Consider the following 24916-nt stretch of genomic DNA (forward strand, 5'->3'; position numbering starts at 1 on the left):
TGATGAAACTTAAAATTAATAATTTATTATATGTTAAAACCTATATTTTAAAATTTAAGTTTCATTAAAATTATAAAATTATGTTATTTTAGTATTGTGTGTTTATATTTAAATGTCTTACTAAATATGTTTTATTTTCAGGTTTTCTACGTGTTAGTAAAATAATGATAACTCAAGCTAGAAAACTCAAATGGAGGTGATTCAAACATGTTTGGAATCCTTGAGAAATTATCTACAACTTTGCAGAAGACATGATTGCTTAAAAAGTTGGTTAAGATGATCAAATTGTGAAAATATCAAAAGGAGGACAAATTTACTTTCACAATGACCAGCATATAGTAAAAAAATCATAACTATTTCAATATTTAACCAAATGAGGTGAACCAAGTGGCAAAATTTATCTACAGACAATTCCCCACATGTTTGCTGTTTTGAGCAGAGTCAAATTCGGTGATTAAAGTCATGGAACAAAGCATTGAAAGAAGGGACATGGAATTGAAGTTGGAGGAGACAAAGACTACTATTACAACTACATTGCATTAATAGAATTTTTGACCCTTTCTCTCATTTGGCCTATAAATAGAGGCCTTGTGCAAGCTTGAGAATCATTCTATCTCATTGTTAAATATAGTGTGAGTGTGTATAAAAGTTCTAAGTTCCAATATATTTTTCATTTTCCAAATTATGAATGATGTTTTTAGTGTTGATCAAAAGTAAGTTCATGGAAAGCTAAATCTATTATGTCAAGGTGAAGAGGATGAATTCTTGGTGAAGTAAGATTGTTTATATTTTGTATATTCTTTCTTTATTTCTTTTCATTTTGCTAATTTCTTTTTTATTGTAGGTATAAATATGAATTATTTGTTGTTATCATTTTACATCAAATGCTTGATACCATTGAAGTGGTTATCTTGATTTGTTGTTTTAAACGATAGTGTGGCTCTGCCGGTTGTTCTAAATGAAATATTATGATATCTAACAATCTATCATTTACTTTATCACAACTAACTTTTACTTTCCGCATCTAACATTTACTTTATCGCAATTAACTTTTACTTTCCGCATCTAACATTTACTTTATCGCAATTAACTTTTATTTTCCGCAGTTAACTTTTACTTTCCGGCAACTAACTTATTAAATCATATATTTCATTTAGGCAATAGCGTGGCTCTGCCGGTTGTTCTAAATGAAATATAATGATTTAATTTAACATTTATTTTATGCAATTATATATTTATATAGTTATATATTTAATCATAGGTACCATATATAAAATATCGGTGAATTCGGTATTTTCTATAGTGGGAACTATATTATATTAGGTGTGTGTTTAAATATTTAATTTTCTTGGAACCATTATTTATGGTGGTTTCCTTTGTTTTATTTTTAGTTAAACAATATTACAAAAACCAAGAATAAATCCTCGAGCCTTGACAAACTTTATAATTATAATTTGTAAACTTCATTGTTGCATTTGGTAATCTATAAATTAATAAATTTAAACTTAAAATAACCTCTCTGTGGATCGATCTCGTACTTACGAAATATATTACTTGCAGACAACCTACACTTNCCTTTTCCCTCACGGGCTTTCCATAGGCGTTGTACGGGTTACTCATAGAACTCTCCAGCCCATGCACTGGAGCTTGTGCCTTCCCAGACTCGAACCTGAGATCACATGGATATATAGATACTCAGCACAAGTCTGGTACAGCTCAATTGGTACCAGACTTGTGCTGAGTATCTATATATCCATGTGATCTCAGGTTCGAGTCTGAGAAGGCACAAGCTCCAGTGCATGGGCTGGAGAGTTCTATGAGTAACCCGTACGACGCCTATGGAAAGCCCGTGAGGGAAAAGGTCAGTTTGACATTGTTAAGTCCAAAACTGAAGTGGGTCTGTAAAATTCTTTGTATTGATCAAAGTCTTTTAGTGAATATCCTATCTTCTAGATAGAAGGGGTGACGTAGGAGTGATTGAAATCTCCGAACTATCTTCTAGATAGAAGGGGTGACGTAGGAGTGATTGAAATCTCCGAACATCCATAAATCTTGTGTATCTTAATTTCAGTTTTATTCTATCTGTCAGTCAGTTTATTTCCGCACTTTCATTAGTTAACTGATCGACATTGACAAACAAGATTCCCGAGCTCTGTTTATCACTAAACTGACTCATTATTCGAAAAGGGTGTAAAGTTATCTAGTGTTTATTCAACCCCGTTCTAAACACTTCTTCTCCTCCCAACCGATCCTAGCACATACAAAATCAAACCTAATAATTTTTGACTAATCAACACATGTATTTATAATTCAAATTTAGCTTTCTTTGAATTCAAATATTGCTTTATTATTTAGCGATTCTCCCCCTCAAGCCCATTTTGTGAGTTTGATCAAAACTGCAACAACTCTACAGTATTCCAACTTCCATTTCAGCAATGTCTTGGTCATTATATCAGATCTATTTTCATCTGTGTGAATCTTCTCAAGCTTTAACAACTTCTTCTCAAATAATCTCGTATCCAATGATAGCAAACATCAATATGCTTTGATCTTGAATGCATTGAAGGATTCTTTCCAAGATGAATTGTAGTATGAGTGTCACAGAACAACTTGTATTGATCTTGCACAAACTTAATTTCTCCAAAAACTCTTTCATCAATAATAGCTCCTTGCATGTCTCAGTTGCTGCCCTCACTCTCGAGAAATTTCAGATAATGGCTGCTCTGTTGAATGGACGCAAGCTGAACTGGTCAAACATCTTGTTCAATATTTTGAAGAACATGGTTCAATCGACAAAACGGTCCAAAGGCTTTGCTGTGTCGATCAGCTTTATTCTGAAGAACAGAGGTTTGGTAGATGACTCTTCTGAGAATTCATCCAAATACAAAGTCTTCACTGCCAAGAATGTTCAGCCACCGAAGACCAAGCTGGACATGTCTCCTGAGCAGTTTGTCAAAGTCAAGAAGGAGATTGAGACGCAGAAAGCTCCCAAATCAGTGAAGAAGACCAAGGACTTGGCTCAGAAGAAAACAATCAAAAGGAAATTGATTGTTAGTGAAATTGAAACTGAATCGGAGAAAACTCCATCTCCGAAAATAATGAAAAAGCCAAGGACCCAGAAAACCAAACCAGTAGCTGCTTTTGAAACCATCCCAACTGACAGTTTGAGGCAAACTGGAGTTGAACATCCTATCAGTGCAATACCAATCACGGCAGTTCCAGTTGTGTCCTCAACTGAACATCAGTTACCGTCTCCAACTGCTTCCTCAAAGAAGACTATCACCGAATCTGGTGATAAACAGAAACAAGTTGGAGTAAAAGCACCACTGATTACTATCACCGGCCCAACTGCACTACCTTTTGCCAGACCAAAGGAAGTGGTGGTACGAAAGAAAGTGGATGCAACTGTTTCAGGGCTGAGAATTTCTCATGCCCTCACTGGCCCGAAAGGTAAGGACAAGATTATTGAAAAGCCCAGACCAACCAACCCGATTCGGACTCATTGATTTAATATGGGAAGAAGTAAATGAGTTTTCTGAATCGAAGTTAAAAACATACAATGAATGGGTCAGATTTAGGACCGAAGTGTTGGCCAAGCGATTGCAGAAGAAATCAGTTTTGAATAAATTCATCGCCTTGGAAAATATAGTCCTAAGGGTAGTCAAAGATACCACGATTGTTCAAGCACTGGAGAGAATGAATTAATTCTTTGATCTGATGCGTGCTAAGAAGCTAGCTCAGCTACGCAAGAACTATAATCCTACCAATCCAACTACCTTTAATGACAAAGCAGTTTATGACCAATTGGACACGGATCTCTTATCATTACAAATGAAGATCAAAGATTAAGAAATGGGTCAAGAGTTGACTATTCCAACACATTCCCAAATTTCTTCCTCAGAAGAGCAGGCTGAACCATCAACACATCAGCCAGAGCCATCCCAAGAAGCAGTTGCTAAACAAACTGAGCAAGTAACTGTTCCTTCTCCAAAGGATGCTCAACCGTCACCTTCTGCTGTTCAATCTCCTCCAGCAGGTCTTCAACTCTACACCGATGCTGAGTTGTCACTAGCAAATATCGATAAAGTGATACAGTCAGTTGCTGATGACATCCAGCTGAATGTGATAACTGAAGAATCAGTTGAAGACCCGAGTAAAACTGAACAGCCAGCCTCAGAGGCTGTAATATCAGAAGTTGAAACAACAGTTCAGTCGCCTGCCATGACTGAACAAGTAGTCCAAGATGAAACTAAAGTGGCTCAGTTGCAATCAGTGCCAACTGAAGAGTCAACTAAAGTATCAACTGCCAAACCAACTGAAAAACCTACCAGCTCAACTGCGGTTCAAATTCCCAATTTTTCTCAAGAACCTCAACAGAAAGTAGTTGAAGAAATTGTTTCAAAAATGGTTGAGACTGAATCACCAAATAGGGCCTTGGTAGTTTTTAATGAAGCAGACAAGGAGCAAAAACCGGAATCATCTGAAGCTCTGTCTCCTCAGATACCAATGGCTACTGAAACTACAATAGAAGACATTCAGTCCAACTTTCATCATCTGATTTCATCTATTTCTGATATAAAATCAACCTAATTGCTGCACACATTAAAGATGGACTCTATGAAGGAGAATACAATGAAGAACCTATAATAGGTTACAAAGGATATCACTTCCTTATTTCTCCAACTAGATCATTTGAAGAAAGATCGAGTGATAGTTCAAGCACATTTCTAGACTCAAGACATGTTTAAAAATCGCATTGAGTTTTTGGAAACCACAGTGACAAAGAGAATGGATCTGATGCAAGAACAATTAATGAATGCTATATCTAATGTCACCTTAGAAGTTCGTGTATTATCTAGCAAAGTTGATGGGTTTGACAAAAGAGGGGAAGAAAAACATCAGCAGCTATCTAAGAAAAGACCAAGTCAACCAAGTAATCAAGGACCAGCTGATAAGAGATCAAAGAAATGAAGAAGTCCAGATCAGTTAGAAGACAGTCTTTATATTCAGTTGAGAGTTTTTGGCAGATTTTCAGTCAGTCAGTAGAAGATTCTTTTACTCAGAAATTCTTTCATTCTTTGTACGAATCTGTACACTGAATGAATTATCAATAAAGGATTATTTTTTCTACGAGAAGTTCAGTTTGATCAGTTCATAAATTCTAAGTTTTGTTAAACTCCAAAAGGGAGAAATTGTTGAGATCTTAATTTCGGAGTTTGACAAATTAAAGCGTGAAAAGTTTTAACAACTGATCGAGAAAACTGAAAGTAACTGAACTGAAGATTCGTAAACTAATAGTTGCCCGAACTGAAAATTAATGTGTGTATAATCAAAGGCATCTGAACTCAGCTAAGCTAACTGAACTGTGTAGTCATCTGGACGATCAGTTAAGACTGATCAGTTGCACAACAACCAGTTAATCCTATCGGCTATGACAATTGATGAATCAACTTGACACGTCATCAGTTAAGAAACGTACCTATCAACCAAAAATTGTATAAAAGCATACTGCAACGTGTAGTGAAGACGCCGCATTTCAGAAAAGCTACAGTGTACGAATGTCAGAAGAATGTTGACGTGGCTATACAACGGATATAAAGATTCAAAATGCATTCATTGTTATCGTTGGAAGCAAAGCCTATAAATAGCCGAGAAGATCAGCTGAAGCATAATAATCGAGTTACGAAGTTACCGAGTCACAAAGTTTGCAACCAAGTTCTCAAAAGCTCACACTTATTATTCACATTCATAGTTTTCATGATATACTTTGAGCTTAAAGCACAACCACTTATTGTTATATTATTTGATCTTGTAGAGATCAGTTGTGCTAAGAAAGTTACATATCAGTTAAGTACTTATAAGTTGTATTAATACTAAGAGTTTTAGTCTTGACAGTGTTAAGTCCAAACTGAAGTGAGTTTGTACAATTCATTATATAGATCAAATTCTTTTAGTGAATATCCTATCTTCGAGATAGAAAGGGTGGCATAGGAGTATTTGAAATCTCCGAACATCCAGAAATCTTGTGTTCTTTCCTTATCATAAATCGAAGAAGTTGTGAAAATTGTAAAGTGTTTATTCAATCCCCCTCCCCACCCCCTTCTAAACACATTTTCACTCCTAACCGATCCTAACATATATGATACTGCAACCCAATGTTTCTTTCCTAGTTTTGAAAGAAAACTACTCACTACACCTACAAAATGAGCTAAATCCAGCCGAGTACATACCAAGACATACATCTGACTTCCAACAGCTGAAGCATATGGGACAATTTTCATTTCTTCTTCCTCATCCTACGTAATAGGACTCTACTTTGAGTTCAACTTGAAGTGGTTAGCAAGAAGACAACCTACCGCTTTGGCTTGGTCTATGTTGAACCTCTGAAGTATCTTCTCAATATACTTTTCATGCAACAACCAGGTATTCTTGGCATACCTATCTCGTTGGATTTCCATGCCAATAGTTCTTCTTGTTGGTCCCAAGTCTTTCATAGAAAAAATATTGTTTAGTTGCTTCTTTAGGCCTTTGATTTCAGAATCATATCTGCCAAAAATCTAATGTCATCTACATAGAGTGGAACCACAATCAATTCATCGTCAGAAGTATTTTTGAAAAACATACAATGGTCTGCAGTGATTTTCTTGAATCTCTGTTGAATTATCACTAATTCAAACTTCTTGTACCACTATCTTGGTGCTTGCTTGAGACTGTACAAACTCTTCTTTAATCTGCAGATGAGGTCCTCTTTCCCCTTCTCTGCAAACCCATCTGGTTGCTCCATGTAGATTTTTTCCTCCAAATCCCCATGAAGGAAAGCAATCTTGACATCTATTTGTTCCACCTCCATATCAAGCTTAGCTGCTAACCTTAACATAATCTGAATGGATGTCATCTTCACCACATGTGAAAATATTTCTTCAAATTTGACCCTATGTTTCTACTCGAAATCTTTGATGACAATTTGAGCTTTGAATCTTGGTTTACTATTGTGTTCTTCGTGTTTTAACATGAACACCCATTGGTACTTCAAAGCTTTCTTACCTTTCGGCAGCTTCACAATCTCAAACGTCTCATTCTCATGCAATGATTGCATTTCATCTTCATTGCATGGCCTCCATCCACTTATCTTTGTGTTCACTGGTAATAGTTTCTTCGAAGCTCTCTGGTTCTCCCCCATCAGTTAGCATGATATATTCATTTGAGGAATATCTGGTTGAGAGTCGCACTTCTCTTCCAGAACGTGTGGTCATTGTACTACTAGAACTTTCTGCCAGTGGTTCACTGTGAACACGGATCTCATCATTATCCTCATGATTGTTCTGCAATTTCTTATAATAATAGCTATCATAGTAGTATCAAAATGGCTCCTTATGAAGCTCTTTATGGACGAAAGTGTAGGTCGCCACAATACTGGAATGAAATCGGAGAGAAAGCCATCACGGGATCTGAATTGGTACAAATAACTGTTGAGAAAGTAGCTATCATCAAGGAGAAACTCAAAGCAGCACAAGACTGAGAAAAGAGTTGGGATGACTTGAAGAGAAGACCGTTGGAATCAAAAAATCGGTGAAAAGACTTATGTAAAAGTTTCACCTATGAAAGGAGTTGTCCGCTTTAGCAAATCGGGAAAATTAAACCCAATCTATGTTGGACCCTTCGAAATCCTCGGAGAAGTCGGAACCTTAGCTTATCGATTAGCTTTGCCACCGGACATGTCAAGAGTCCACAATGTCTTCCATGTTTCACAGCTAAGAAGATACATTCCTGACCAGAGTCATATTCTCGAATTCGCACCATTGTTAATCGACTACAACCTGAATCAGGAACTTAAATATGAAGAGGTCCATTTTCACAAAGTGGACACCAAAGAGCAAGTACTACGATACAATACCATTCCGTACGTGAAAATACAATGACAATCATACGAAGCGAGAATCAACATGGGAATTAGAAAAGAAGACGCGCACCATGTACCCTTACCTTTTCAAAGATCAAGCAAACTCAAGTTTCGAGGACGAAACATCCAATAAGGAGGGTGGGATGTGATGACCCAGATTTTTGAAGCAAATGAAACCCAATGTTTTAGTCCAAAATTATTAATTCAAGAAACTCAACTATAGAATTAAACTTTCAGCTAAAAAAAACTCAAGGGATTAGCTCAAAAGAAATCTATGCGATGTGAAACCACAATAATCGAAGTGTCGTCACCCGGTGGATGAAACCCCTAACTCATTAACTCAATATTTTAGCTCAATCAAGGAAGCTCATTGATTCATGTCCTAATGGAGCCAAGAATTCATCCAAGGGAGGAGCTAGAAGTTGGACATATTTAAGATCTAAGAAATGACCATTGAGTGCACCAAGGTGACCCTTGCTTGTGGATAAACTTTGACCACTTGGAGGCTACTTGGACCATCATCCTTGGGCATCTTGAAGGAAAAATTTGGCTGAATGAGGGGAAGACCTACGATTTTTTTCACCTTTAAATACCCCATCATGTGATGAGAAGTGACACACCAAAAACTCCCACAAAAATCTTCCAATTTCGGCCACTCTCAAGCAAGGAAGGAGCTGTTGTGCTAATCCGTTTGAGGCAGCAACTAAGCGATACCCAAAAGGTTATTCTTCTCAAGAATTCCATCCAAAACCTACTCGAGACAGTACCCAATTCAGGCCCAAGTGTTGTCCAGGATCGACCAAGTCTTCATTCAATAATCAAACAAGTTTCGAACAACATCTTTGAATTACTGTAAATGGGCTTATATATGTTTTAAATATTACTTATGTTTTAAAATTCGATCATATACTGTATGTTTTGCTATTAATCGTTTGCTTTGCATTTGCATCTTTTGCTAAGTTATGCTCCAATCCGATCCGATTCGTTTTATTTCGTTTCGTTTTGATTTGATTCGTGTCATCTGTCTGTTTCACCCCAATGAGAAAAGTTTATTTGATATGATTCGAATGATGGCGCATCGGAAAAGCCTGTAAGGGAAAATGTTCCAAAGGAAGCTTGTCTATGGGAAAAGGCTCAAGAGGGAGCCGGGTGCGGTAAAAAGATCCAGAAGGAGCCCATTTATAGGAGAAGACCCCAGAAGGAGCTCAAGATCAAGGATAGCCCATGATCATTATTATAAGATATGTCTTTAGTATGTTATTCTGATTTGATAAGACTTTGTTATATTAATATTATGTTCTATTTGATATGATCTGATCGTCTGGTATAACTTCTGAACTTTGTCTGCTATGTTTTGAAAAACGATCACGGTAAAGATATGTATATGTATAACTTGTTAGTTTGGTATTCGATCGGCCCCTACTTTCCGAGTGTTTCCCAAAACGCTCACCCTCTTACGTCCCTCCCTAGATAATAATGAAGAACAGGTGGAAGAGACATAACAAATTAATTTTGGAGTTGGTGAAGAAATCTAGAGTTATGAAGACCAATTCTCCGATTTCATGATTATAATTTATTCGCTTCCGTATTTCGTACTTTTCTTTGTAAGAACAACTTCCACATTATTCGTATTTCACATTTGTAAAGACAATATTTTTTTATGAATTAGACTGAGTTTTAGCTATTTTCTACGAGGCTTATTGTTTTCAATGAGATTGTTAAACAATTCCGGATGTCATCTATGTCTCGGTCTCGGGACGTGACAGTTCAACTTGATAGTAAACTGAACAAATTGATAATTTGGAAAGAAAGAGAATTCAATTGGAGGTCGAACTGCATGCTCTTGAGAAGGAAAAAGATAAAGCTAGCAAAGCACGTCTTAAGCTTCAACCATTGAAAATGAGGTACACCAAAGAAAAGGAAAGAATCAATGAGCTTTGAAGGTTCAAACAGAGAAGAGATAAACTTCCATATGCCTTGCTAGAAGCTGAAAGGAGATACGATCTTGCTAGAACTACTGACATAAGATATGGAGCAATCCAAGAAGTTGAATCTGCAATTGCAACACTAGAATCAAGTTCAAATGAGAATGGGATGCTCAAAGAGACAGTAGGCCTTGATCAAATTGCCGAAGTCCTGGCACGTTGGACCGGTGTACATATCACACTTCTTGGAAAAAATGAAAAAGAGAGGTTGATTGGTCTATCTGAGAGGTTGCACCAACGAGTCGTAGGACAAGATCAAGCTGTTATAGCTGTTGCTGAGGCTGTTTTAAGGTCAAGATGTGGACTTGGAAAGCCCCAACAACCAACAAGCTCTTTTTTTTCTTGGGTCCAACTGGCGTTGCCAAGACGGAGCTCGCCAAAGCTCTAGCAGAACAACTCTTCGATGATGATAATTTAATTGTTAGGATTGACATGTCTGAGTATATGGAGAAACACTCCGTCGCTCGGCAAATAGGAGCTCCTCTAGGGTACATGAGAACCCTTTAATTCATTGGTCTGCCTAATCATTATGACATTTTTTCTTATCATTCTTGTGCGTGTCATTTGATAGCTATGTTGGGCATGAAGAAGGCGGGAAACTAATAGAAGCCGTGAGGAGAAGGTCGTATTGTGTCAATCTTTTCGATGAAGTAGAGAAAGCACATCCTTCTGTTTTAACATGTTACTTCAAGTTTTAGATGACAGAAGATTTCCAGATGACCAAGGCCGAACTGTTGACTTCACGAACACCATCATTATAATGACCTCTAACATTGGAGCTGACTAGCTGAGTACCATTCGAAAGGATTATTGGGAAAGTGTAGAATGGAGAATGCACATGAGATGATGCAAAAGGTAACGATCATTCTCCCATTTCATGGTTCTAGAGGATAAACTAAGATATTCGATCTTATTTGCTAAATAACTAACCTGTTCAATTTTACTTGTAATAAAGCACTTGAAGTCCAAGTTTCTTAACCGACTGGATGAAATTGTGATATTCCGACCCTCTTTCTCATGAAATACTGAGGAAAATGTGCCTTCTATAGCTGAAAGATGTTGCTAGTCGCCTAGCTATAATTAATTATAAAATATTTTTCCTAGAAATTCTCAAAATTCATTATATTCTCTGAGATTTTTATCATTTAATCTAGAAATTCTCAAATTCATTATAGTTACTAATACTTTTTTTTTTTTAATCATTTAATATACTTAATTTCCAAAAAAGGCCATTCTAATTATTTTATATTGATTAAATAATAAAACCTAATAATATTGAGAAAAAGAATGACAGTAAATCATATGAAGTAAAAAAATTATAATAATGATGTTAAAAAAATTATCAAAATTAGAGATGCATAAAATTTTGGTTAATGCAAAATGATCGGTGAAAACTGATTTAATTCAAAAACTCAGTCTGAATAATTTATAAATATGATTTTTTTTAAATAAGTATTTTAAATCGGTTTATTAAGTTCTGATTTTAATTATTTTTTAATGTTAAAAATTGATTTCAATTGTTAATTTTAAATTTTTTTAACATTATTATTATCATTATTAATTTATTTCATAAGATTTTGTTATTTCATATGATTATATTGTGTTCTTTATCAATACCATTATATTTTTTATTTAATAATAAAAATGATCACTTTCATCAAAATATAGAGGAACATTTTATAATTTTTTCAAAGAAAAATGTGTATAATATTTTGGTAAATCGTCAGGTTAATTGTAAAGCCTACGATCAAAGCTGCGATTTTAACCTAATTCTCCGATAAATTCCGATCATAATTCTCCCCCATTCATCTGAATTGGATGAGTTGAATGTCGAGCTCTAATTCCACCATATCAGCGCAAAATGTCACCGATCCTCCCTTTGCAATCCAAATTGAGAAGGATTCCAGATGGTACAGCTCTGGATGCGGCGGGTTCTGGCGCGATGCAGCTCTGGTTGTACCATCCGCTTTGTTGGTGCTGTACCTTGGGTTTCAGGCGAATCGCAGTGTGAAGAAGCTCAGGCACCGGAAGTCTTATGTTATGATTGCGTTCTACGCTCTCCTTTGGTTCGCAGCTGTTTTCAATTTGGCGTGGTCCATTCTTCAGGTAGATTTTCGATTTTTGTTTGTTTGTGCTCCTATTCCTTGGGCTTGGTGTGAATCATTAGTGCTGAATTGTGCATACAGTGAAAAAAGTTGTTTTTTTTTTTTTTTGGCTTTTTCGTACTTAAATGTTTCCACTTTTGAGGCAATGGAAACCTAAATGCATGGATTTTTTCTGTGATTACTTTGGTGTATGTAGTTTATGTATTTTGAAAATCCTTTCTGTAGCTTCATTTCTCTGGAAATTGAATTCCACCGGTATGAAGTTTGTCATAGTACTACGTATCCAGCTTTTGCGTTATTTCTGTGTGAATGGTGTTTAGTTCTATATTTCGCTCGTAGCTATTAAATTACTGTACCGAAAGCTTTACTTTTAGAAGCTACATTCCTGTCCGAGTTTCTCTTGTTTCATGGAATATAACCTGCTAAAAAAGAACTTGCCTTTGATAAAATTATACTTCTTGTTCCCAAGGAAAGTTTTCTTGTACAACCCGCCAATGAAAGCCAATGAAATTGTTGATAGACTATAGGCACCAAATCTCTAGTTTTTATGGTATTAACTTATGTGAATTGTGATGGAACAGGCATGGCAGTGTGCTCCGAGGAAGACAATTGCTTGGAACCTGTTATCCTTGTCCACAGAATGTGGAATGCTATCTTTAGAAATTAGCCTACTTCCTTTTCTTCTTCAGGAAAATTATTCTAGTGGATTGGAGGCCCTGGCCCACACTTTCATGGTTTCAGGTTCAATCGTAGCAGTTGATATATTTATTCAGGTAACATCTGTCTTATTGTATGCCTACTAACTTGTTAAATAGATATATACATTAGTCAGTTTCCTAGCTCACTCCTTGTTAACTTAGATACCCCCTTATTTTTCTCCTTAATTATCCTTGATCCAATCTTTTGGAATGAGTTCAAATTATGCACAATTCTATAGTATTGTACTAGCTTACCACGTCTTAGCTCAATTTATTTTTGTTTCTCTTAATATCGTAATTCAAGAATTTGAAAATTCTGTTAGGTTTCGTTTGGATTGAAGCATTTTTGAGTCATAAATTTGGAATCATGGATTTCAGTTTCACGTGACTCCAATAACTAAATTTATTGTTTTGACTGAAAAAAACTTAATCTAGAAGTTATGGAAATCTATTGATTGGTACATGACTCAAACAATTTGATAGGATTTATTGCCACAAAATACTTCTAGCCAAAGACAACCTTCTGGTAGTGACCATCACTTCTAAAGTGGTTGATTGCTTTGAGAGTCTAAGACTCTTAATATAGTTCCTTGTTAGAAATTCCAATTTTTTTATACATATACTTCTATAGATAAAGTGAAAGAGTAGAAGAAAAAATACCTTATTACACCATAAAACCCTTTGGAAATCGTATTGATTACTTAAGCCAATCAGGTCCCTAAAATTGGATTATTACATGATGGAGCAATATCGAACCTAAAATTCCTATTTTGAGTTAGGGTGTAATGACCTTTTATATTCCGTTATATCATTGCTAGTGTTGAAACAATGATAAAAATTTGAAACCAGCCTAACATAATAATATTCCTAGTTTATCAAAGGATCCTCTGGTTTTACTTTGTCTGTGATTGTCCTTCCTGAAAGTTAAAAGCTAAAAGTTCAAATCTCATATGGTTGCCACATTCCATCGCAGCCCATTATTTTTTCCTGACTGTTTCATTTTGTCAACTTTATTCATCTGTCAGGACCATTCTATTCTGGACCATTCTTGTCACATTTCCATATGCATCTTCACTCATATTTTGCCTTTAATTTTTCATTTATTTACACACCGCATTCATATAAATTTTACCAACTATAATTTTATTGATTTTGGTTTTAAATAACCCAACAGTATATCACATTTGACGGATTTCCAAATAAATGGGAATTTATTGTTTGCATAAAACTGAAAGCATCTCCTACGGCTAGCAGATCAACCTTTTAATTTTGAACAATATCTCTTTTGTCTCCTACCAATGGATTCTCGAGTTAATGTTTTACCTCTAGCTCAAGCCCATTCAAAAGAGATAACATGTGTGGTGACAAGAAATCCGTAGAACTATTTGAATCTTGAAAATTTTAGCAATACCAATTTCCATTGAAAAACAACACATCTCATACATAACCTAAAAATGATCGCATAAAGTTCATCAAAGAAAATTCAACAAATTCCTGTACTTTTGACATCTTGTTATAGGCAATATACTGAATGACACTTATTTCTAGCAATGTTAACTTTAATGTGTGGTGGCAGTGAAATTGTCGTCAGATTCATGCAACCAAAGTATCTACCCATTTGTGATATGAAATGGCAGAAACATCCACGTATCATGTTGGAGACGTCAGATATCAGTTTTCTTCACTCTTTAATTTCTTAAGCTTTCACCCCAACAAAGTTTACAAGGTTTCATTTTTATCCTGAGGAGAAAAGATGAAATGAATGCAGAATGTATGGAAAATTTGAACTGGCATTGAGGAGAATAATGGAAATAGCATGTTCCCAATCATGTATAGAAAGTTCTGATAGATTCTTAGTCTTCTGACTTGGATTTAAATAATACTATCAAACGCTTCAGCAAAATGCAAAATATGATTCCACATTTTATCTTATTATCTTATGAGCTTAAAATATTTATTTCGAAACGCTTTCTGTTGATTATTTTCCCTGATGGTATGTGATCATTTTTGTCAATGGACAGGCAATAGTTGTTTTTGGATTTGGGGTGCCACTTTTCAATAATGCAGATGCTTCACATTGGGGGAAATGGACCGTTCTGTTTGTTCACACTTTGATGCTTACAGCTGTCTATAGTTACATACTCTTTGTGCACTATTCCAAGTGGAAAGATAGGTTGCCACGTAAGTCTAAACAACTTGAAGATTGGGTTATTTCCTATATTGCATGGATACGGGTATCATATCGTAGATATGAATACGGAGATACAGCAAATTTCTAAATATCCGACACGATACGGCTAAGTTACGGAGATTATAAAATATATATAAATAATATATATATTTATATAAATTTATTAATAAAAATTATAGCGGATGTCACAGAGCTTTGTGGTTGAGAGGCAGGTCTAGGGTTCACCGCAGCTAGGGAATGCGGCTAGGGTTCATCTTTGGCTAGGGTCACGAGGCTAGGGTCACGAGGCTAGGTCTAGGTTCACTGGCCAGGGTTTGTGACTGGCTAGGGTTCACCATTTGAATCGCCCGCGTTGCTAGGGTTTGCTGGTTGGAGTCGCGCGCGGCTAGGTTTCATTGCGAGACTAGGGTCGCGAGGCTGGCTAGGTCAGAACAGGCAAGTTCAATTCCATTTTTTGCAATTTAACCTCTAAAACTTTTAACTATTTGAAAATTTGCCAAAATGTATACAGAAAACGTATCCACGCCGTGTTCATGTTATATCTTAGCCGTGTCCAAGAAGTATCCGATTGGTCAAACCTACAAAAAGTCAACGACACGGATTTTTCTGTATTCGCCACGTGTATCGGCGTGTCATATCTGTATTCGTGTCGTATCCGTGTCCGATATTTCAGAATTATTTTTTTTGGAGTATCCATGCTACATAAGTTATTTTCCATAATTTTGTTTCTTTCCTCGGACTAACCTTTTAGCCTATTCTGTATCCAAAATAATGGGAACCAAATGCAGCAAGGCCGTCATTCTACAACTACGTGGTTGTCATGTTCATAACAAACGTTATAAAATTGTTTGCTAATGGACTCGGTGGAATTGGTTTTGGCTTCGGACTTTGGTACGTAGCATGCTCGCAACCAATACCCCTGGACATACATCTGTCATTGCATTCTTTTATCCTTGTCCTTTGTTTTTATGAAATTGCGGCTCTTTTTCCAGGTTGTATAATATAATAGTAATCTGTCGCCATTCCCTCTATCTTCCTTTCCTGTACGCTACTTTTCTGGCCGACTTTTTCCTGGTAACTGTGCTCTTGTTTGTATCTGATCCATAGTGTAGCGTGGTGTTTCGAGAGATGCAAATGATATTAAAAGCAAATTAATTTATTTCCAGGAGGAAGATTGGCTTTTGGATAGTGCATACTACTCGGAGATGAAAGATGCAGGTTTTTTCGATACCGACTGGGAATAGATAGCGTGTTCATACTATGCTACGTTGAGCATCTTTCGTATGGCCTGACTATCTTCGAAATCACGTGGATACTATGCAACTTTCATACGAGTCTTATGTATATTTCATGATTCTAACAAATATTTAAGCCCCCGTGTATAGCATGTAGCGTAGTGTCTCTCAACCAATGTATATATATCATTTGATGAGATGTTCAAAGAGTTTTAGCTAAGGATGGCAATGGGCCTGGGTGGTTTGTCATCCCCATCTCTACCCCCGAATTCCATCCCCCACCCCATACCTGCCCCAATCCCCGCTCTTTCGGGTTCGAGGAATCTCCAAACCCGAAACTTCGGAAATCAACTTCACATCCCCGTTTTCATTTCTGTTTCAATAATTATTAATATGACAAGACGATGACGAATTTGGATATTTTTTCAAACCAAAATTTATTATTATCTATTATTTTTATAGATAATATTAATATTAATATCAATATTAATAATAATAATATTATTATTATTATTATTAATATTTTAAAAAATAATAATATTATTATATTATTAATACTAATAATACTATTATTTTATTATTGATATTATTTTTGGGGCGGGTTCGGGGATTTCGGGAATGCGGATAGTAATCTCATATCCGTCTCGAACTGCATCGAGGATTTAAAAAAAATCCTCGAACCCGAACCCGAACTCAAAAAAATCGGAGATCCTTATCCTCGTTTCGGGTTTTTTTCGTGGAGCTTCAAACTCGTGGAGAAAGTTGCCCTCCTTTTTAGCCAACTTTGTGAACGTCATCGTTTGAATAAAATCAAGGGTCTCTCTATAGCATATATGGCAATTATGATTTTTTTTTAACCTATGCACATAATAATCATGTACAATTATAATTACAAGATACTAAAATAGAAATCAGTGTTAATTATAAAAATAAGAATGTGTCCCTTCAAGTCTTTTTTTATATATAAAAATAATGGTTGTGACGATGATGGAATACCGTTTTGATGTTGGTATGAACTAATTATGGTCAGCGTTCAAAAAATGCGAATAAAAAGTGTTTAAAGAAATTTTTTTGATTCCGACCAAAACAAAAGAAAATGGAGTTAGATCGCGAAAAAGTACTATTAATTGTAAGTTTTTTGATAGAATTTTAAGGAAGTTTTTATTTTATTTTCAAATTTGAGACATCTTTTATTTTATTTTTTGATAAAAGCTAATTTTTATATTTGATAATATAAAAGTTTTAAATAAAAAAAATCTTTTGACATAGAAATATTTTTCAACGAGTTATTTTGATAATACAAAAATATAAGTTTTATAGATATTTTTTTAAATTTGATATATTTATAAGTTATTTAATCTATTGATTGATTTAATATAATGGAAACTTAAAGTAATTTATGAAAGAAAAATTTATAATAACTATTTTTTAGAATTTGTAAACACTCCATAAAACTAAATTTTTTTTTTTTTTTTAAATATTTAATCTTGTACTAAATTCACGTAATGAAGCTTGGCTATAACATTTTCACACTCGGGCGTCTTAGATCATTGATTACAGTAACCAAATTCATGACAGTAACTGATTCTTTTGATATTATTTTTATTATAACAAAATAATATAATGAAATATTTTGAGTATAAATTACATAATCTCTATCAGTTTTTTTAGTAATTATCTGTATATGTTATAATATCAAAACTAAATCATGAGTAGTTATATGATGAAGACAACAATAACAAAATAACTTGCATGCGTCCAATTTTTTACAGTGGAATCCCACTTACGAAGTTTATGGAACAAATATTTTCATTTCAAGTTTCAAAAAAGAACAAACTTCAAAGCATCTGATAAAAATTGTCTACGATCAAACAAGGTTCATACAACAATTTTTCATATATACAAAGCTGTTCATGGCTCTAAGGCCTCACAGTTTAATCAGTAACATATATGATGTTTACCATGTCGGAGATCACCTATAAAGAAACAAAATTACACTTAATACCTCTAGGACCAACTCAGCAAATGTTAAGAAACTTAGTAGCACGGCGTCTAGGACCACCTTGCCGTTTCTTTATATTTCCCCAACTCTGCAGAACTCCCACTTTACTGCGAGTTGCCGGTTCTTTCAGAATGGAGCTCGTTGGTTTCTTGACGTTTGAAGGACATGATCTGGAGTGGGTTTTGGGTCTTTTGCTCGAATTTTTTCCTACGTTTCTCTTCGATGAACATGTTCTCTGGAATGGTTTAACCGTGTGATGGTCTTTATCTGCACGGCCCTTCACAGATCTACAGGACAAAGTAACCCTTTCTTTTTCTTTATTGACATCGTGAGATAGATTTAGGGCCCTTTTCTGAGACAGCCTCAGTGTCGTATCCTTAAACTCATCATCAATCCCATCCGGCGAAAGCATGCATCCATCCTTGTTGGTTGTGCCGTTTTGCAGTTTCATAACCGTCTTTTCTTGGTCCTCGGCATTACCAGTAGCTATTTCAGCAAACCAAAACAGACAGTTACTTAAATTAAAGTCTTGCATTATAGCCGAGGATATCGAGAGTAAAGTCTCGGCAGCAATCCCATCAGGTTCAATCTCAGGTTCGGATTCTCCTCGTTCAAATAAAAGACTAGGAGTACCAAGTAGCATATCCTTGGATTTTCCTCTTGGCGGAAAACCCTCCTTGTTCTCTGGACTCACAGGAGCTTCCATGTCTGTCTCTCCAGCAGATTTAGTCCCAACATTGTTACTTGACAGAGATGGAAATGTCTCACCGGCGGTTACGCCAATGTTTAAGTCTATGTGAGTTTCAAACTCCATTAACTTTTCATCCATACTTGTGTCAGGGTCGACTTTGACACACTTTTCTTTACTCAGTTCATGATGAACAGAGCTAGTATTCAAAATTACAGCTTTCTCAACACCAGAAGCATGTGATATTTTACTTTTGAAAGAGCAAGGAACCCCACTACTATAATCTGATTTTTCTACCAAGGAAAGCAAATGTTCTTTTGGATCTTCTACTTTGTATTCCTGATTCGGATTAAGAAGGTTTACTTGAGTAATTACTGTCTCCGATGAACAACCGAGAGGCATAGAATTCAAATCGATCCCCACGGATGAATTCCTATCAGCATAGTCCCTACCATAGCTAACATGTCCGCAGAGTTTAGGAACAACACATCCTGTTTCTACCTCGGCCGAAACATGAGGATCTTGGTGTGAAAACTCCAAGTTGCATGGATAAGGTTCCAAAGGACTAGTTGAACTTGAAGCCACAGATTCAAGTTGTATGGGTTCATTTAAGTCGATCAAATTTTTTATATTCCGGCATCTTGCATCAAAAGGATTAGAATCTCCTGTCTTAAAAGGACAAAGTGCTGAATCCCTTTTAGAAACATTTACCTCATCAAACCGCTCCCTCTCTTCTTTATCATGGTACACAGAATCTGGAAGTCGAAGATTCAAAATTCTCATTTCATGTCCTTTACTTATGAATGACGGAGCTTGGACTCTGTTATAACAGTTTTTTGCCAGCAGAAAACCAGGATGTACAGTTCTGGTTTCTTGAAAATTCTCTGCAACAAATTCTGAAGGTCCTCGAAGATTATCTGTGCTCAGCACAGACAGCTTATTATCCAATCGATCTCCCAGGATCCAGCTAGTTGTATGTGATGTTTGAGAAATTTCAGACCGGGTTTGAGACAAACAGTTATTAGATTGTGATGTGGGCAGTTGTATGTGCCGAGCATACATTTCTCTCACCTTGATTTCATCCATTAACTCCCTCTGTCTTCTATACAATCTGTGTAGTTCCTGGAGCTGAAAGAACAACATAAAAGATCAACTGATAAATCTATTCTATAGGGACATTCAGACCATGTACCAAGCCTGTCAAAAAGATACGTTGAATGCAAAAAAATCAAATAGAAATACACGTTGAAAAAACAAAATGAAGGTCAATAATGATTTCAAAAGATAGCACAGAAAAAAGATAGGGATTAAATCCTCAGACGGTTTTCGTACCTGATATCTAAATGTAGCTTCATGCTTCTGCATTATCTGGCTCAATAACACCTTGTCATAACCCAAGTGTTGATCCATATTAAACGGTAGCAAAGAAATTCCGTTCCCTTGTTCTTCTCCGTGCTTACCATCAAAGACGAATGGGTGTGAAGAAAAACCACTTTCACGCTTATTAAGATCCCGCAGTTGGTAACATGAAGGGACGTAGCTTGTACAATTCATAGTTCCTCCTACTTGCCCAAAAAGAAAACTTTAAGTCATTACGTGCAACCAGGAACTCAAATCATTTTACTAACTATCATATAACCACGAACAAATAATAGCGCATTCCTTGTAATTTTGGGGTGTTAGAAAATATGTATGATATTGAAGAAACGGGGAGTTGAAATGATAAACCGACTATTCAAGGAAACATGGTCAGCCTCTGAAATTCAATGTCAATGAATACAACAGGAAAACAGGATAATAACATACGAAATCAAAAGCACCGAAAGATCAAAACAAGAGAAAAGTACATATAGATAAAAATCAATTGATTACGCAAATGCATAGAGCCCAAAAGGCGATAAAGAATACAACTTTACGATCAACTAACACTAAAGAAAGGGAATATTTCAAATGTAAACAACAAATCTGCAAAAACAAATAGTCATCCACAAATTCAGGATCAGAATCTCTTATTCCTGCTGTCCCCTGATTACCAAGTCCGCATTTTCCAGCTATGACCAAAAAAGAAGTTTAAAGCAAGAAGCAACCAATATTGAGAAAATAAAAGAGAAGATAAAACATCAGCAAGCTAAGAACAGAGAAATTATTACATAAAAATGGAATGAAATGGGAAAAAGTTAAATAAGACGTTAGCATAAATTTTATTTCCATCATGGGGAAATTTTCTGTCACAACGGATGGATCCTATCATCAAAACGACAGCCGACCATCAAATTCAAAATGGAAAGGAAGAAAAGCATCAAGCTTTCCCACAAATACGCTGTCTACAAATCCCAATAGAAAAACTATTCTATTCCAGATGAGAACAAACAAACAAACAGATCGAAACACACGATTCATTAACTCGAGAAATGAAGAGACTTTGGAGAATTACCAAAAAGTCCAAGTCCAAAAATCTCACCTGAATACACAACCACCAGCAGAAACAAGAACTTCTTTTCACCGGGAATTCAAGAAACCTCGAACATTAAAAGCTAGACCAACAAAAAGACAAAAAAAGGTGGCCCTCTCAGAGGTAAACTAGAAAAGAAGTAAAACATTGAGAGCCCATTACAAACAAAACCTCAGAAATTGAGCTCACAGGCTTCGAGAAAGCTGACATACAACGAGAGAAAAAGAAGCCGGGCTTTGGTTGGTGCAAGAAAAGGGGAAGAAGGCCATGAAAGAAGGCTTGAATTGGTGAACACGCAAATGCCAATGGAAAAGTGTAGCTTAGTGAGAAGAAAAAATGGAGATTTTGGATCTGATGGGGTCAGAGGATCGGAACACAGTTTACTAAGAAAGTGGGGAGGAAGAGCATGAAAACTTGAATGAGAAGAGACATGGGATTTGTCAATTACGTGAGCCCCACAAGTGGTGTGGTGGTTTGTGGTGTGTGGTGTGATAACAGGGGAATCTTGTTTGCACTTTAACGAGTGTTATTTTTAGGATGATCTTTAGATTATCTTCTTCATTGTAATATCTTCATTTGTCCAAAAATTTGGATTTATTTAGGATTTGATTTAAAAAAAAATTGGAAAGTTCAAATTTGGATTTATTTAGGATTTGATTTTTAAAAAAGAAATTGGAAAGTCGTGTTTGTATTCCGATCGTTATTATGTCATCTGACACAAAAATCCCAAATTTGTGACGAAATCGGAGGTTCAATATTAAATCATAACAAATCTTTTCAAATGACACAAACATCTCAAGTTTCTGAAGAAGTTTCAGGTTGTCATGTTGTTAACTGTTTATTTCGAGATACAAGATTCAGTTATAACAAACAAACATCCGAAAAATAAAATTCTTTGTTGTAGTTAAATTTGACCAAAATGGGATTTAGTCATTTAGGTAATGTANTCAACCTAGAAAAACGAGTTCGGTCGATACTGGCTGTAAAGGCACTGTCCTGAACCAGTCGATGGATGACACGTGACAAGTATTTTCCGTTTAAAAAAAAATGCATGAATTTATTTTTGTTTATAATTATTTGTGAATTTTGGAAAACCCAACCATGATTTATTTTAACAAATACCAAGGTTTATTCAGTCCGCATAAATTTTCAGATCTAAAAACTGAAGACTTCGTTTTCACGATTTCTCACCTCAAGCGCATAAGAATTCGACGGATGCTCATACTCTCGAGAAGAAGGTTGTTCTTTCCAAAATCCGAGTTAACTTTCCCAGCTTCAAATTCTATGTTTGTCTTTGTAATTTTATGCCTTTTTTTTATTATTATTATTCTACTAGTTTACAAGATTTAGTCTCCCATGTTTGTCTTTTCCTCCATTGATGGATATATGTTCGACGGTCTAGATCTATTTTGTTCTACTGCTGTGATATATTTTCGATGGTGTAGTTCTATTCTGTTCTTCTTAGTTTATTTTCATGTTTACTGATGGTAGGAGTTGGTTCTATACTGTATCTACTGGTTTACAAGATTTAGTCTCTCATGTTTGTCTTTTCCTCCCTTGTATACTTATTTTCAGAGATTGGAGTTGGTTTCTGTTTGGTATCTTATCCGCACCGATTCCGACGAAGGCTAACATTCCAACGAAGGCGACAAGCACAAAACTCCATTTACGTAAATTGTGTTTTCAACTTGAAACAACACCAAAATGTATAGTAACATATATGACATGATTACTTGACCCTCAAAGCATGACCACGTTTACATCTTTACAAAATTGAAGTGTATCACAAAAAATGTCGGATTATATTTTGAGTCCTTATTTGTCGATTGGTGTCTCTCCATCTATTGAACTTGGATCTCAATCTTAAGCTTTTGTGGCTTGTTGTAATGTAGTTAGGTCAGCAATTTTTTCACATTATGAATCAACCACATTATGCAACTTAATTCAATTAAACCACATAACAATTATGGTATGCAGCTTCAGTACATCATGAATCAACCACATTATGCAACTTTGATAGTAAGTATGAAACTTCAACATATGAAACTTCAATACAACAATTAATTCAATTAATCTATATACTAGACCATCCACACTTATCTAAAAATATGAAAACTTACTTGAAACTTCTGTTTTCTCCTTTCGTTTTTCTTTTCATTTTTTGCTCTTAGTATCCCAGTGTCGTGTAATATTAGCATTAGTAACTCCTTTGGCTTTAGCAGTAAGTGAGTTACGTATGCATACTCCATCACTTCGAATATCATCACATTGTGTCTCATCATCTACACTTAAATTCGATACAAGATTGGAGATTTCATCTTTTGCAATGTCAACCAATCCATATAATATTTTTCTTGCCTCCTCATGAGATTTGCTCAGTTGAGTTAGATAATAGGTTGATCTCATTATTTTGTTGACAAACATCATTTCAGATACATGACCAGCACCACCCCTGCCACTTTCATTAAATTCAGATGTAACTCTATTTCTTACATTCTTCATCCACATCTTCAAAACATAACATTCGGGTATAACAGTGACATCCATACAATTAAACACCATCAAAGCAAGCTTACACAAAATCTCCATTGTCTTAAACATATGACAACTGCACTTTATCTCATGATTCTGCTTATCGAACACCACATGTTGAACCCTTGAGTTTTCATCATGAGATTTTACTTTGATTTGAATCCAACTCCAATCATTACCAAAACAAGATGATGGTTCAACCGATTTGCAATTCAATGAATTAACCAATTCAACTTCGAATAGCTAGTATATAGACATCGTATAAACATTAGTAGCATGAATAAACAATGGATGGTTTTTCAAAATTTGTGCAGGATTACCATGGCGACAACGAGTATCTTCAGTCTTTTCCCTTTCCCGCCAGTTATTTTGAATCTTTGCATAATTCAGCACAAAGTCATACAAAGAACTCATTTTGTTACCTGCCTTCTTAAAAACCATATTCGTGACTTCACTCCTCGAATTAGCCAAAAGTCTTGTTCTAAACCTTCCATTCATAAAGTCGTAGACCAGTTCTCCTTAAGCTTGTATATCTCATTCAACCATTTATGACCATCCAAATCATATGTTTCAATCATATATTTCCATGTGCTCTCAAATTTATCTTCAGATTCACAATGATTCATGCATTTATACCACAATCCTTTAAAAGCAGAATCACCATTTAAACTCCTGAAGTGTGAATGAGCATTTTAATTATAAGCCATTGACATAAACGATGATGTGAAAGTGGAAAAATTGTTTCAATGGCATTCATCATGGCTTGACATTGGTCTAAAAAGATAGTTTGTGGTTGCCGTCCATTCATAGAATCAAGAAATGTTGAAAACAACCATTCAAAAGAACTTTGAGTTTTATCTGACATAAAGGCCAAGCCAAACAACACATTCTGCATATGGTGATTTATACCAACAAATGGAGCACATATCAAATTGTACTTATTTGTTCTATATGTTGCGATCACCAAAATATTCATAATCAACCTCACATCTATAGTCCCTAAAGAAAAAGTTCATCACCCTATCATCATCATCCAATTGAACATTCCAGTAAAAATAATTCTCCTTATTCGTCTTATTTAAAAAATATTGAATAAGTGCAGTGGTATTTCCATTCTCAATTTTGATA

At 35.4% G+C, this 24916-nt stretch overlaps 2 protein-coding genes and 1 pseudogene across 4 annotated transcripts; 2 read left to right on the forward strand and 1 right to left on the reverse strand.

Annotated features, from left to right (window-relative positions):
- Nucleotides 1–9641: 9641 nt before the first annotated feature.
- On the forward strand, nucleotides 9642–11018 carry LOC140991897 (chaperone protein ClpB1-like; annotated as a pseudogene).
- A 588-nt stretch (nucleotides 11019–11606) lies between these two features.
- Nucleotides 11607–16182, forward strand: LOC140991639 (protein CANDIDATE G-PROTEIN COUPLED RECEPTOR 2-like). Its single transcript, XM_073461720.1, has 6 exons — nucleotides 11607–11991; nucleotides 12572–12763; nucleotides 14710–14869; nucleotides 15668–15770; nucleotides 15872–15953; nucleotides 16046–16182. Exons 1-6 carry the CDS (start codon nucleotides 11713–11715, stop codon nucleotides 16121–16123), a joined length of 894 nt encoding a protein of 297 aa, XP_073317821.1. The 5' UTR covers nucleotides 11607–11712; the 3' UTR covers nucleotides 16124–16182.
- Nucleotides 16183–17971: 1789 nt separating this feature from the next.
- LOC140991698 (uncharacterized) lies at nucleotides 17972–21725 on the reverse strand. 3 transcript variants are annotated; one of them, XM_073461810.1, is made up of 3 exons: nucleotides 21266–21725; nucleotides 20137–20369; nucleotides 17972–19932 (listed from the first exon to the last, which is right to left on the reverse strand). In XM_073461810.1, the coding sequence occupies exons 2-3, from the start codon at nucleotides 20356–20358 to the stop codon at nucleotides 18133–18135; spliced, it is 2022 nt and encodes a 673-aa protein (XP_073317911.1). In that variant the 5' UTR covers nucleotides 20359–20369; nucleotides 21266–21725; the 3' UTR covers nucleotides 17972–18132. The 3 variants fall into 3 exon arrangements, with proteins under 3 accessions (XP_073317911.1, XP_073317912.1, XP_073317910.1); XM_073461811.1 differs by having other exon boundaries at nucleotides 20137–20366; nucleotides 21239–21725; XM_073461809.1 differs by having other exon boundaries at nucleotides 20137–20366; nucleotides 21266–21724.
- Between the last annotated feature and the right edge of the window lie 3191 nt (nucleotides 21726–24916).

Source organism: Primulina huaijiensis, chromosome 13, assembly GCF_012295235.1.
Source record: "Primulina huaijiensis isolate GDHJ02 chromosome 13, ASM1229523v2, whole genome shotgun sequence".
In the NCBI taxonomy this organism is placed as follows: domain Eukaryota; kingdom Viridiplantae; phylum Streptophyta; class Magnoliopsida; order Lamiales; family Gesneriaceae; genus Primulina; species Primulina huaijiensis.